This window comes from Varroa destructor, unplaced genomic scaffold, assembly GCF_002443255.2.
Source record: "Varroa destructor unplaced genomic scaffold, Vdes_3.0 BEIS01000005.1, whole genome shotgun sequence".
Taxonomy (NCBI): Eukaryota; Metazoa; Arthropoda; class Arachnida; order Mesostigmata; family Varroidae; genus Varroa; species Varroa destructor.
Window position 1 is genome coordinate 20,708,609 of NW_019211458.1, and position 14,255 is coordinate 20,722,863.

Here is a 14,255-nt window from a genome sequence, read left to right on the forward strand (position 1 = left end):
ATGAAAGGCGGTATGTTGATATCATTGATAATTATATGCGGCGGCAATAAATCTTAACTCTGATCCGGTTCGGGACACAATGTATTGAACTGTGTACACTTTGTCCAGAATAGGCACACAAATTTGGTTGAATCAGTTCCCTAACCAAAAGCTGGTTTAGGCTGGATGAGGATGCCACACTATGGCACCGAAGTCTGACCTGCATACGCTCCTAACCCTCCGAAAAAAACCTACAGAGCCAATTGTCTCGATGTTCGACAGTTGGTATTTGAATTCAGCCGGCTTGAACACTTACGTATGGGTACTGTATGTGCGACAGTACTAGATTCACCAGGTATTTCCCTATAAGCTGCAAAGCTCTATTATTTATTATTACCTACACTATTCAAAATAGGACTTTGCGGCACATATATATATATATATATAAACTAGGAAGGGCCCTTAGCAAAATCTCATACAGTGTCCTTTTCGATATACGGCTGACACATTCGGTAGAAACCGAGTTCAAGTTCCCTAGACTACCATTTTGGTAGTCAAACCAGACCAACTTTATCAGATTGTACAATAGAGCGAACAATTCGATAGGGTGAACCAATTTAAGCATTCCCTTGTCAAGCTCTCTTGTGTTGACAAAGTACAACTCGAGGTAAATAATCGCAGCAAAGCGTTGCAATTAAGTTAGAATAATGACACTTGAAAGATAAGGTTGTTTGGTACATTTTCTGGGCGAAGTGGCAGCTTCGTGTATCGCAACGAGATCCGTAGCTTTACGATCATTGAACTAATGTGTGGCAACGGGCGTTTGTCGTTAATCGTTAACAAATAGAAAACAAATTTTTCTATGTTCTCATTTATCTTGCCTACAGTCATTCACATCGGCCGGACACCTACACCAGTGACCCATGAAACTGCAGTGGGTAATTAATGAAAGATTCAAGCTACAGAATTTGATATCTGCTCTCTTTCACAACTTCGATACTTGACAGAAGGTCGTCATAGCACTAACCCTAGAAGATGTAACACAAATAACTTAACATCTTAAGTTGCAACGAACAGAAAGAGGAGCAATATAGGGTATTTTGCAGCAAATGAGTAACTGAACTTTGACGGCTGCCTGACTCATCCTATTTGGCATATATGCCAATGGGATATATCCCTATTTGGACCAACATAACTATGAGGCCAACTTAATAAAAGCCTTAACGATTTTCACCGCGATCTTGCATGTTCGTCAAGGTAAATTCGAATACAGGTTCAACATTGGATGGCGAGGTAACGTTGAGTCAAAGTTTCGAGCACTCGAGGATTCTACGGGGCTCCGAAACGCAGTAAAAGCTCTAGAATGATCGAGATCTATAGGCTGATGCTATCCTCTATGTATGCAATTTAGCAGAAGCTCTTTTCGAGGTCAACAAGCACTAGGTGATTTTCTTGCTTCGGAAGTTACAAGTATTCCAAACTCATGCCGAGGAAATCGAACAACAAGGTTAAGGATTTCCAAGGATCAAGGAAGTATGCGTGTTTGAATTCGTGTGCCCGTTCACTCGCCTGCGATAAGTATCTGATGTACGTGAAGCAAGGTGCTGCCCGACACGTTTATTTAAGTTATTGTTTATACGCTGCTATAATGATTTATCAGCAAGTTTTGTTATGGAGCTAATATTATTTAAAAAAAAAAAAAAACTTAAAGGGTATATTGACTTAAGATACTCACACACCCTATTTTGTGGAATTTCCTGTTTGTTCGCTTATCATTGCGCAACCTTTCAGTCGTATAATAGGACGAATCCCAAAGCGCTTGACGGCAAAAGCCATTATTACTTTCTTCTCTTGAAAAAAAGTCCTCTCTGCATTTACTTTGAGAGTATAATTGCATGATAATACAATACGAGAGTTCGAGGCAGCTCGAGATCGTGCTCACCACTTACATCATTATCCTGTTTCTATTGGTAAACTGTTCTGCGGCTGCCGAGGACGACAAAGCCAGACTTACTGCCCTTCTTGTGCGTTCCATCTCCTTGCCTAAATTAATCACTATACTTATTTTTCCCAAAGGAAACCATTATGCATACGTATATATATACATATATATATATATATATGAAAGGATTATACCTCGCGAATAGACGCGCACATTCGAACACCTTGAGTGCAGGTGTTTGGGATAGCGTATTGTAAGCCCAGTTATTGATTTTTTTAGTCTGAATATTGCTTGACGTGAACAAATTATTTAGTATTATATGCATCTGTAGGCTTAGTGGGAGAATTTGCTTGGACCAGAGAATGTTCAATAGAACAGCCACAGTGGTTGGCACCACTCGTCTCCAATTGCCCCATAGATCCATTCAGTTTAAGGTGGGAACAAAGGTCAGCAGTGTCACAGTCTGGGAAGGGTTGTCTGCTTTTTAAGATTAACTCTTCTTTTTTTCTTTCAGATAGATAATTTTGTAAGTACTTTGGATTAAAACATCAAAAAAAACCATAGAAATTGCTACAGACGTTTACTAGATCGTCGACGCGTATTTATATAGAAAGCGATTCGTGTCAATTAAAGAGAATAAAGCGAAAAGTGATCTTTATACTACTGTTGAGTTATCGGCAATGACATTTGTGATTCTGGTAACCGAGAAGTACACGATTGCGTTTCATCACGACGCAGTTGGCAAGGTGAGGTCAAATCCGGACGGCGGTAGGGCATAGCAGCCTACTTATGCCGTATACATCGGAAATGCTGCTGCTGCTTCGAGAAGGTCCGAAGTAAATGGACATCGTCGTTCCTGGGTTGGCTCTCCCTATATTCTTATACTACTTGAAATACTTTGCCGTAAATTGTCACGCGCAGAATTTTATTTAATAGGAAGACATGGTGTGAACGTGCGTCACCGACGATCTGAGCCGATCAAGGAAGTAGAACTGTTGTTGCCATAGTTTATCTTAAATAGTGCCTCATAATAATGGTCCAGCAGCAACGGCTGTGCTTACTAAACTTGAAAGGTTTAGTTTAGCTAAAGTATTACATAAATAAATAAAATATGGGAAAAAATGTTCGATCTAAAAATAGGACTCACTGTAGGTAGCTTTCTTTGAAAACCTCATGTCCGTACTAAGGCTGTCATAAGATATCAATCTATAAGGTTTTAAATGTAGTGTTTTTTTGTAATTTGGCCAACTTTCTACTAGCATACCTGCGTAGGGCGAGAACTCCACTCGTGACTACGTGGCTCATTGATACATTTGGTATCATAAGATTATTCGACAGAACGAGTCTGTCATGTAACTAGAAGTCTTGTTGCAGCCGCAACGATTATTGATAACGATGCGGGTAATATATTCTGTAGGATCATGATAAGATGCGTGTCAGTGGTGAATCCAAATCAGCTATTTACTATAGCTTCACTGTTCACTTCTGCTTTGTCATATCTGTATGTATGAACATGTACATCTACCAATGTATATATGTATATATATATATATTAATCTAAAGGAAGCAAGCACTCAAAAGAGACCAACTTTAGAAAGAAACGTTTTAGAAGATTTTTGCCGAAACTCAAGGGACATGCCAGATAATGAAATGGCGACCTCGAAACGAAGACTGCGAAAAGAAGAAAAAAAATAAATAAAAAAAGAAACAACGAGAACTAGCCTAGTCTAAGTGTCAAAATATCAAAAACAACCATTGTGCGGATCGAACAAGCCCAGGTAACACTTTGAGCATACCAACTGGCACCTGCTTATTTCATTCGTTTTTTATAAACTCTCCTCTTTGAAAACAAATAAAGATTTTGCGAACATTCGAATATATGCATGAAATAAATATAAACATTTCAATTGCGATTTCATATAATTTTACGAGGAGCCGAAAAGATAATAAATTTTAGCAGAGCAGGAGAACGATCAAATTATAATGGGAAAACGTACTTGTCTGTGTATTGAGCAGCACAGAATAAGAAGCTAATCGCGGTAGTAAGGCGGCGTCAATAAAGATCTGCGAATAGTTGATAAGCCACGTACAAAATACAGAGAAATGGTGGAAGAGGAAAACGAGTCTATTACCAAACATTTAATCAGATCTCATCAGCTGTTTGAACTAAGTAGGACGTTTTCCTGCGAATAATTCCTATTTTTTGTCAAGTTACTTTTATTGGTACTCATTAGCTGGCGCTGAGTAAGCTTAAGAACACAGAATAAGTTATGAGGCGAATTACTTTTTGAAAATTTATATTTCTTCTTTTGTTCAATTCTTCTTTCAAAAAAGGCAGCTTCTCGACAACAAGCAGCAAATATTTATCTAATTTTACCTTAGTTTTTATTGAGAGACGCAAAACCGAGATAAAACAGAGATAACCGCCCAATGCACAAAGCAATGGCTACGAATGTGTTCTCGACTTGTTCTCGTCAGATGCTAGGTAAAGTTAACGAGACAACCGAAAATACACCCAAAAAAACCCATGTCCCTACAAGATTCATTGGTAAATTTGTGCGCTAAAAAAGTAGATCGAGATCGTCACTAGATTTCTTAACACACCAGCATAAACTTGAATAGATCTAAAACGTTCCTTTCGGTTTAATCTGCGATGAAAAGCCCCTGACATCCAATACGAAAGCGGGTCCTCGTAAGAACTACGTCCCTTCTCCCTACAGAAGAGATCAATTTCTAACATTCTTTTCCATGAAATCCACTTAGCCAACAATGCGTCTAATCTCCGGAACAGCGGTGGAAATCGGAAAAAATTATTGAAGATGAGGTAATACAGATTTTCTTTGAAAGCATTTTTCGGCTGTTGACGAACGTCCGACCAGCTGAAATCGTAAGAGAAGAAATGTCGGAGCAGGCTATAACAGTCGATTTTATACCAGGGCCTGAAAGGGCAAACGTGAGATAGAACCGACTGATCTGTCGTTCTTAAACTTGCCATTTAGATAACTAATCTATTTTGCCCTTTCTCGCTGGTTATTGTTTATCCAGCACGGAAATCGGCAGCGTGCAGAAACTTCGACGACGGGAACAGCATTTCCACAGTTTACCATACACGCTTACAAAGTAACAAGTAGCAAAGCATGCTTTGCTAAAACAGCCTTGGCTGGAGTAAGCCCGTTATATCGGAGTTTATTAATGCCGCCTGCTAGGACACGTGCATGTTTCGATCACGTTAACAACCACTCAATCATTTAGCGGCTGAGGTACATGTGAATGTGTAATAGCGGAGATGTTGGTGTCGTATATGTACACTCGAAATGAGAAAGAGGGTCATAGAGACTATTAATGTATAAATAACCGATTAGTGCAGTGATAAATAACTTCAACTGCTTTTGATTGGATCATACTATTGCTCGGAGAGGGTCACGTAGAGAACTGGTTTCTCACAAAACAAACCTATTATTGACATGCACACCTTTTTCTAAAAAGGAAACCTTCACTGTAGCTTTTCCTACCAGTTCTTCTCGATGACGACACAAAATTAGAAGGCGCAAACAAGTTCCGATAAAATCCAGGGAAAGCCGAAGCTGGACTCATAAGAAAATGCTAACAGCACCACTCAAATCGTAGACTTTCCAAAATAATATTTCCCGAAATAGACCTCGTGATATCAGTCTCCATCAGTTGTTTTGATGGACAAAAATTGATAGTCGAAATGCTTTCCCCCTCCATAAGTGGCTTTGAAATTCCTAGATCTAGGATTCAAAGATAGGCGTAGACAGACTTCGTTTCGTGTTGGGAGCCAGCTGTCTGATGGAATGCCTAGCGGATGCTGGATGTAAAACCCGAAACATGGAGATTAGGTTGGCTGTTTCAGTTGCCTCCAGTAAGGGCAGCTGTGGTTTGGGCTCGAACCGCGACTGCTATCTTAATTGAGGCAAAGCAGACGAGCATTACGAAACGAATTTCAAGTATTTTCTTTGAATACGACTGATCGGTAGTGGTAAATTCTAAACCGAACACAAGCACTCTTTGTTCTATGCTTAAAGCGGCCAGACATCTGAAGCAATGCTTGACGACTGTATCGCACCTAAAGCTCAAAGTATCTATCCAGGTCACAGCCTTTCAGAAATGCAAAAGGATTACTAATAGATAAGTCGCGTAGCTTGATATTAAAACATGAAATCTACCGGTTAGAACACGCGGGGTCTAAAATTTAAAACTTTCAACTGTCCATATTTCCTATCCTGCGAGATTAAGTGAGCAACGTAAGTGTTTAAGATGCGTACGGAAACATCTGTTCGTATACGATTAATTTCCCGTCATCGTGGTCGGAAGGAGTAGCGCATTGAACAGCTGAAAAATTGTGAGGTTCCAGGTACTCGTCCAGAAAGCGAGCTTGAACCGTAACAAGGAGAAAAAGTTACTCAGTTATACAATAAAAACTTGAGAAACTGAGAAAAGTTGGTTAGATAGACTTTGATTTGAACTTTGACTAATCCATTGACAGTTTATGCATATGGCTTTTTGGTTATTTTTGTTAGCCGAAACATTGAATGACCGATACATTTACAGCAGCTGTCTATTTATGTTATACTGGAAGATAAAATGCAGCGTGTTTCGATCGGATGCATCTTTCGTTACCATGGTAGTGAATTGTGTACTTCAATTGAATTTAACTCGTTGGCGAAAGTGCGGTCTAAGTTAGTTAAATATACTCGTATACCTTACTATATCTTTCTAAAATAGTTCCACTCAAAGTATGTAAAGTATATAACTAACATAAACTAAGGATATAAGAGGGTTATTTATATGTATTATTATTAAATGAAATACTTACATTAATCTGAATCTTTGATAATATTTTCGTAGGCTGCTGCGACGTGAGGCCCGTTTTCATAGTTTTGTCATTATGCTCGATATTAGGACAGCGCGGCCTTTCGCACTAGTAATTCATTTTAAGTTTCTATTATATCTGTGAAATATAATCAGTAATAAACCAATATGGCCGTGCACACGTGTCTATGCACTTCCTTGCTTTCTAGTTCCTCAGTGTACGTATACAGGCTAAACATCTTCGTTTAGAGGTGACAAATCTATTGTTTGTTTTCTTTTATACCAATCTACATAAAGAAACTACGACGACATTTTCTCGTTGGGGAAATGCTGCTGGCACAAGCTGTCTGGTATCGTATCTTCCCGCCAAATATTTGAAACCAAAACAATAACATTAACAGCTGATGTTCTGCATCTGCGGTAGCCAACGTTATTCGATACACAATGTTGTGTTGTCTCTTGGTGCTTTGTGGTTGGACTTGCACATTCATTATGCATTTTTTAACTTTGAACGCATTCAAATTTTTACAGAAACTCTTAGAAGTTATTTGCATGAAAGCCAAACCCCAATGAGATTTTCAACCGGGCTACGTTTTGTCAGGTCAGTTGGCGACATTCGATCTCTACCAGCAATGAAGATGCACGACATCCTTAAGCGTTGTGATCCCTTTCGTAAACAGGTCGAACTCAACTCTTTTCTCGAGCGTCAACGCGATTCCGAAGAATTCAGCCTTCTCAAACACTGGCTATGTACACCACCTCAGTATACAACGTTACGTGTAAACACCCTTGCAACATCGGTAAGTGAGGCGAAAGGTCGTTTACAGGAACATATCGACAAGTGTTCGCGCAGAGAACATATGGCGTACACAGTAACGAAGCATCCTCAACTTGACGATACGTTAGTGGTGGTGTCGTCCCAAAATCGAACTCAGTTGGAGCCCTGCGGACGACAGGTGATCGTCGCCCTAGAATGTGGGGAGGCGGTACTTCGAGGGGCAAACGTCTTCGTACCTGGCGTTATGGGCGCCCCTGGTAATTTACAAAAGGGGGATATGGTTGCCGTTTATGTGGATGTCGATAACAAATGCTGTAAAGGAGATAAACGACATTATCAGGGCGAAAAAGTCTTTATCGGCAACGGAATGGCGCGCGTTTCCCGTGACGATATTTTCAAGAATGGAGTTATTCATGGTACTGCTATTGACGTTACACAACCGGCGTACAACTGTCCACCATTAAATAACGTTCTCAGAGATATACTGTTTTTGCAAAATATTCCGTCAATCGTATGTTCGCGAGTGCTTGACCCACAGCCAGGAGAAACGGTTCTTGACATGTGTTCCGCACCGGGCGGTAAAACAGCCCATATCGCCACCTTAATGCGGAACCAAGGGACCGTCGTTGCACTGGATAAAGCCAGCGCTAGACTGAAAAAAACTATCGAGAATTGCGCGCTCTGGAATCTTAACGTTGTGCAGTGTTTCGTCCATGACGCGACTATGCCCTTCAACACGAACGCTAACCTTCAACAGTTGCCTTTAAAGTTTGACCGCATCATGCTCGATGCTCCGTGCAGTGCTCTCGGACAACGACCTCGCCTTCAGTACCGTCAGAGCCTAAACGAGGTGCTCAGCTATCCAAACGTACAACGTGCACTGCTAACAAGGGCATGTGAGCTCGTTAAAAGTGATGGCGTAATCGTTTACTCAACGTGCAGCATCAACTGCGCTGAGAACGAAGATGTGATAGCGTGGGCCCTAACAAATCTGCCTCTTGAACTCGCTCAACAGCAGCCGCATCTGGGAGGGTTTGGAAGAAGTGTCGATGGTCTGTCTGAAGCAGATTGTCGCCTATTGCAAAGTTTCGAAGGACGACATGACGGGGAAGATTTCGACCGGGACACAATAGGCTTTTTCATAGCGAAGCTCCGACGAAAATAGCATAGCATTTAAATGTATACTATTGTTGATATAAAAATAAATAGGTAGCATATATATGTTTATTAACTAATAAAAGAAAAAGCATAGGTCGTTTCACAGTTAACAATGAACCAGTATATTATCTGAACGAGAGACTTATTATCGGACATCACAAACACGTTTGACACATTACAGAGGAGAACACGTTCGAACCCGTGAAAAGTCTATGAATGGATATATTTTACAAGGCGTCGTTAACCTGATTAGTCCGCTACCGTTATTATCACATGTGTGATGATGTATAATAGTTGCAAATCAGTATTTAGTTAGAATCGCTAAAATTGCTTACAATTAAGCTGCTCTTCCGTCGTAGCTCTGATTGTTTAGGTCTACATTTTGGGTACGCGCCAATTTACATTCTTTTCAAAAAACTCATTTTTATCAGAGTCAAATTAAAAAGTAAGCCAACGACCAAATCTTATGATACTTGAATAGTCAATACATGGCTACACCAATTAATAGCAAAAAAACTTGCGAAATATCAGACACGATGCGTGTGTCACGGATAGAACAATGCCACCGTTACTGCATTATAGTTATAGTCACCGTTTGCTTATATAACGAATAAATAATAAAATTAAGAACAATGAACTGTGAGTGGTTTGTCGCAGCTCTTCGATATCTTTCGAATTCTATCTATTTCTAGATAGACTTTACCTTCTTTGGACCATAACATTTAGCTTATTTCTATAAGCGGGTCACGTTCGTTCAATTGCTTAACATTTCCTTGATACTCCATAATTAAGTGCTCATTAGAATATCCCTGTTTATTGAAATGATATTGGGTACTACAAAATCACCATTGCCTTTATTAGAATTACTATGCTATTATTTAGAAAGGGGGAAGTATTTGTTAGGTGGCCTTGCCAAAACGGTTTCGCTTGACAGCGTTACGACAAAGATACGACTCGTCCTTTTTGGGCTTCGGAACAATAAACGGAGTGAGTTCCGGTCTAGCCCTGTTGCAAGAGATCAATTGGTAACGGGTTGTAAATGTTTATAGCTATACACTTTGTGAAACCAAATCCAATTAATGCCGGTTACGTAGTTTAAGCGACCGTAGTGTATTCAAACATAGACCTGCTAGCAAAATAACCTTCATCTTAATTAAGCAGTGTTATAGTTTGCTCAACTTCGACCGCCGGGAGATTATGTGCCTGCCGTCAGAGTAAAAAACCGATACATATACATATTCAAAACTTCCCTGAAGTCCAGGATCAGTACATTCAGTGCTAACTAGACTGCAATCTAGATACAGACTGCACTCGTTTTTGCGAACCGAGACAAAAAGAAGAAGTCTGTTTTCACAGACAGCCAGCAATACCTTCTAAAGATTACTGCCGACAAATTCCATTATACAAGATATACAAAAAAAAATGACTCTTGCCTGTCTTGTTTGCTACATATGTACTACATAATATATACAACAATTAATAGCTATATTTACGATGTTTAGTTGTTATTGGCACAGCTCCCTTCCCTTTTCCGACAAAAAAAAGAGAGAGAGAGGGTAAGAAACTTCGTCAGGCGTTACACGTATTTTTGAAAATGCTTGTTTCGCGATGATCATTATATGCATTGTTTTTCCAATCGAATCAATCACACAATAGTGTTTGTCTGTGCTCTGGTTATCCCTCACAGCAGCTGAAGTATGGGTCATTTTCACTGTCTGTTGGTTCTTCCTCGACCGGAACACGGACTAAATACATATCGCTATTCGACAACCGACCTGCTACCCCTCATAGATGCCTATCCGACGATCTTGTAAGCAAACGAATGTTTTTCAGTTAGTAGTTGCGTTCCTAATCCATTCGTGAAGAAAAGAGATATTTGTCTCTCGAAACGAATTTTAGGCTTCTCCGCAATTAGATTAGAAAGCCTTTTGTATCCAGTCGACAACTCGAACAAAACTAGCTCGATATAGTGACGTGTAAATCCAGAGTTTAAACTTGTAATGCAGTAACTTCTTTTTTTTTACCAAAATCTAACCGTACCCTCAGGTTCCCAATTTTATTGGCCAGCGTTACTTAGTGTTTTGAACCTGTAAATATGACCACGGTAAAGACTAAGCTTTATTGATGTTTTCCTTTGAAAAGTAAAATAAGCAACGGAACTGACCCTCATCCAGTTCAGTGGTGACTTGATCTGCTCAGTTGATGTTACCCAGTTACCTAATATCAAATGTAATCGCGTATAACAAGAGCTTTGAAAGATCTTAAAGAACATATTTATGCTGTACACAGGATAATTTTCAAAGCTCAGGTTTAGGACTTCTCAGTCGTCGCAAGGATAATGCTAGTTTCCTTTCCGGTTCAGTAAATAGTCATTGTTCGGCCCTTTGGAGCTCATTAGGAACGGTATTTAGCTTGTCGTTGGCGCCACGAAGAACAACCATTTTCTCCTAAAGCAGTTTTAGCCCTTCGCGTCACAAGTTGATCTTTGCTGTGTGTTGGCACGCCTAATATTTAGTTATTGATTTGCGGCACGGGGCTGTAATGAATTTTTGTCAACGTAGGCTTTCCTCCATATCCATAGAAGGCTGGAAACAGGTTTAGGCGAGGTAGCAATCTCTTTTTCGAGTTGCGGAAGTCGGCCGTAAATGGCGCCGATTCGAGCTCAGGGTGACTTGGTTTACGATACCTAAGGGGCCGAATCATGTCGAAAAGGACACAATGAAAACAGTGACACACATGCACCTTCGGAATATAGTGACAAAATAGACATCACTCAGAACCATTTATATTAATACCATATGCTTGGCGCACATTACTCAGCTAAGTTATTTTCAATGGCAAGTTATCTTAATAGATAGGCTTGTTTACAAAATGAATCTAAGTTTACGTCCTACGTATATGTTTTATGATGTATTACAGGTCTCGTGGCATATTGTATCTATATTCAGCTGTCAAAAAATAATGTACTAGTTAAGTTCGTATGAAGTAATTTTATGCTAGTATAGTGAAGTTTTACTGCATAAACATGCTAATATTTTCTCACAATTTTTCATACTGAGGAAATGACAAAAACCATGTTACCGCTTTAGGAAGAGCGAAGACCCAACCACAGTAACTGATGAGACGCTCATGGCAAATGACCCCATCCAGGGTTTCAGAACAATTCCGAATGGAATGAAGAGCCCTGCGGCCATTGGAACGCCGAGCATATTGTAGAGGCAGGCAAACACAAAATTGAGCTTGATTCGTCGTACCGTTGTTCGAGATAAGTCCAAAGCCGTTAATACGTCCAATAAATTGTCCTATTCAATCGATAAAAAATATTAGAAATTCATGTGAACGAAAGCGAGGTTAATGAACGCGAAGGGATTCCGTTTATTTGCTCTACTATTGTACGACTTGTGGTGGGTTAATATGTGTGTTCTTGCGAACTCTGCGCTTGGTCAACTTGCGCAATCCATGGATTTAACTGGTCCTACGTAAGTAATCGCGTGGACCAGGAATATACGTAATTAAGAAAACGCAGCAAATCTATTTGTGATTTTCATTAGAACCTGGATTAGAACAACATGTGCAGCTTCAACGGCGACATCGGTACCGGCTCCGAGGGCCACACCGACATCGGCATGGGCAAGGGCCGGGCTATCATTGATTCCATCGCCTACCATAGCTACGAGACCGAACTGTTCCCGTAAACTTTTCACTTTTGCAACCTGAAAGAATTAAGAGGATAAGGAGTCGTTATTAAATCTGCTCAATAATAATCAAGCGTGTCTGTATAACAATAATAGTCACAATTATGATTATTAATATTACTAGCATTACAATAGTCGACATAGGATGAAATGTTAATTATGTTATGTTAAGCTTAAAAAAGTATTCTTCACAGCATTCAGCATTCAGGTCCTTCCTGCCTTGAAGTAGATCTCTGTATTACTTTGCCACATGACCGCAGGTAAATTAGACATATCGCATTTTTTTAAAACTAACTTTCTGTGAAGGGAGCACTTCACTAAATACGGTGTCGACGCCAATGCGCTGTGCTACGGCCAGCGCCGAATTTCGGTTATCGCCAGTAAGCATAGCGACATGGATGCCCATTCTTTTCAGGCACGAAACTACAGATTTCGATTCTGGTTTTATCTGAAGTCAAACAGCATCGAGCATAATTAGTAAACAATGCTACAGTCATAATTTTCTTCAATGCCTATATTCTAACTTACTTTAAAGTACTTATAGTCGCACTAAAGGATTCCTATATGTTTATATCAATCATAACATAATTATTTCCCATACAAATCCAGGAATAACGATTCCCAATCGTAAGTGCCTACCTTATCAGCCACAGCTACTAGGCATACAACTTCGCCACCTTTGGCAACCAGAACAATCGTGTCTCCTGACAGCTGAGCCCGTTCGACCTCACGGTCGATGTCCTTTGTGATCTGAGCACCTTCAGCAACCAAGAATGCCCGAGTACCGAGCACGATCGTGTGATACATAGTTTCCGTTGAAGCTGGATCACCTAAAATGTCGTAATTTTGAGTGATGCATAATGTAAGAGGTATGTTTATTGCCTTTATTTTTGCAAGAGTTAATCATTTCTCGCGTCCTATATTATTCTATATGTCCATACTATTATCATATTTAATTATTGATTTTTAGGCCTTTTGAAATATAGAAAGAGTTCATTTGTATTTCGCACACACTATATGCAAAAGTCGAAATAGAGAGGAACGATATTGATAGGTGTTTATTAAAAGGTTAATTCGAACAATGTTTTTCGATAGGCCTAAGAACAGTTGCTGAGGCTGGAGTAGCGTTTACAAAAAGACCTAAACGAGTAACACCCCTGAAGGGGTACACACCTGGGGCGGCGTCTGAGCTGCCGATGTCTACCAAAGCAGAGTCGTTCTCCTGGCGTCTCGATACAGGTAAAACTTCGATAATATTATCCAGCTCAGCATCTTCACCGCATAGCTTCGCGAAGCCTGACACTTCTTTTACCTGACAACGGATCCCTTGACCGGGAAAGGCTTCAAAATCACTCACGGTTGGGAACGATTGCACCTTCAGGTAACTGGAGCAATAAAAAGTAAGTTTAGTTAGTGAGACTTACACTTCGGGATAGTCAATATGATATTAACAATGTGATCAAAACGACAACTTACCGTTGCAACGTGCGACTGCAGCAATAACCTTAAATCAAAAAACATTTCGCCATATTTACCAGAGACGCAAAAACCTGAGCCCTTTCATTGACTGGCTTACCTCTTAGCAAATTCGGTAATCGCACCGGCTATCGGGTGCTCGCTGGCAGTCTCTGCTCCCCCCACGAGACAGAGCGTTTCTTGAATAGCACGTTTTCGCTCTTTCGAGCTGAACACAACCAGGCGTGTCACAGATGGACGTCCCTCCGTTAAAGTGCCCGTCTTATCGAACACGATACAGCGAATCTACAAATGCAGTGGCAGTTGGCTATGCACCTTCGTCTGATTTATTCAAAATCTAAATAGTCTTCCCGCGACAAATTAATATCAGGAAAAGATTTATTCTACAGCCATA

The 14,255-nt window shown here is 40.1% G+C and overlaps 2 protein-coding genes across 9 annotated transcripts in view; one reads left to right on the forward strand and one right to left on the reverse strand.

The window, feature by feature from the left end:
• ATP7 (copper-transporting ATPase 1) overlaps positions 1 to 14,255 on the reverse strand; it is a 43,333-nt gene that overhangs the window by 20,663 nt on the left and 8,415 nt on the right. For 7 of the 8 annotated variants that reach the window (XM_022809573.2, XM_086990714.1, XM_022809570.2 and 4 more), the window contains exons 8-13: positions 13,962 to 14,146; positions 13,559 to 13,770; positions 13,025 to 13,215; positions 12,681 to 12,833; positions 12,245 to 12,403; positions 11,772 to 11,992 (exon numbers count right to left, since the gene is read on the reverse strand). In XM_022809573.2, the coding sequence (XP_022665308.1) occupies positions 11,772 to 11,992; positions 12,245 to 12,403; positions 12,681 to 12,833; positions 13,025 to 13,215; positions 13,559 to 13,770; positions 13,962 to 14,146 (1,121 nt within the window). Of the gene's footprint in view, positions 1 to 8,785; positions 11,377 to 11,771; positions 11,993 to 12,244; positions 12,404 to 12,680; positions 12,834 to 13,024; positions 13,216 to 13,558; positions 13,771 to 13,961; positions 14,147 to 14,255 lie in introns of those variants that run through there. The other variant, XM_022809576.2, reaches the window with a different exon arrangement.
• LOC111252117 (tRNA (cytosine(72)-C(5))-methyltransferase NSUN6) lies at positions 7,074 to 9,327 on the forward strand. Its single transcript, XM_022809578.2, has one exon. It carries the CDS (start codon positions 7,159 to 7,161, stop codon positions 8,695 to 8,697), a length of 1,539 nt encoding a protein of 512 aa, XP_022665313.1. The 5' UTR covers positions 7,074 to 7,158; the 3' UTR covers positions 8,698 to 9,327.

What these genes read in the sequence shown, in the direction of transcription:
- LOC111252117 (XM_022809578.2), top strand. Translation starts at nt 7,159, where the DNA reads ATGTTCTGCATCTGCGGTAGCCAACGTTATTCGATACACAATGTTGTG.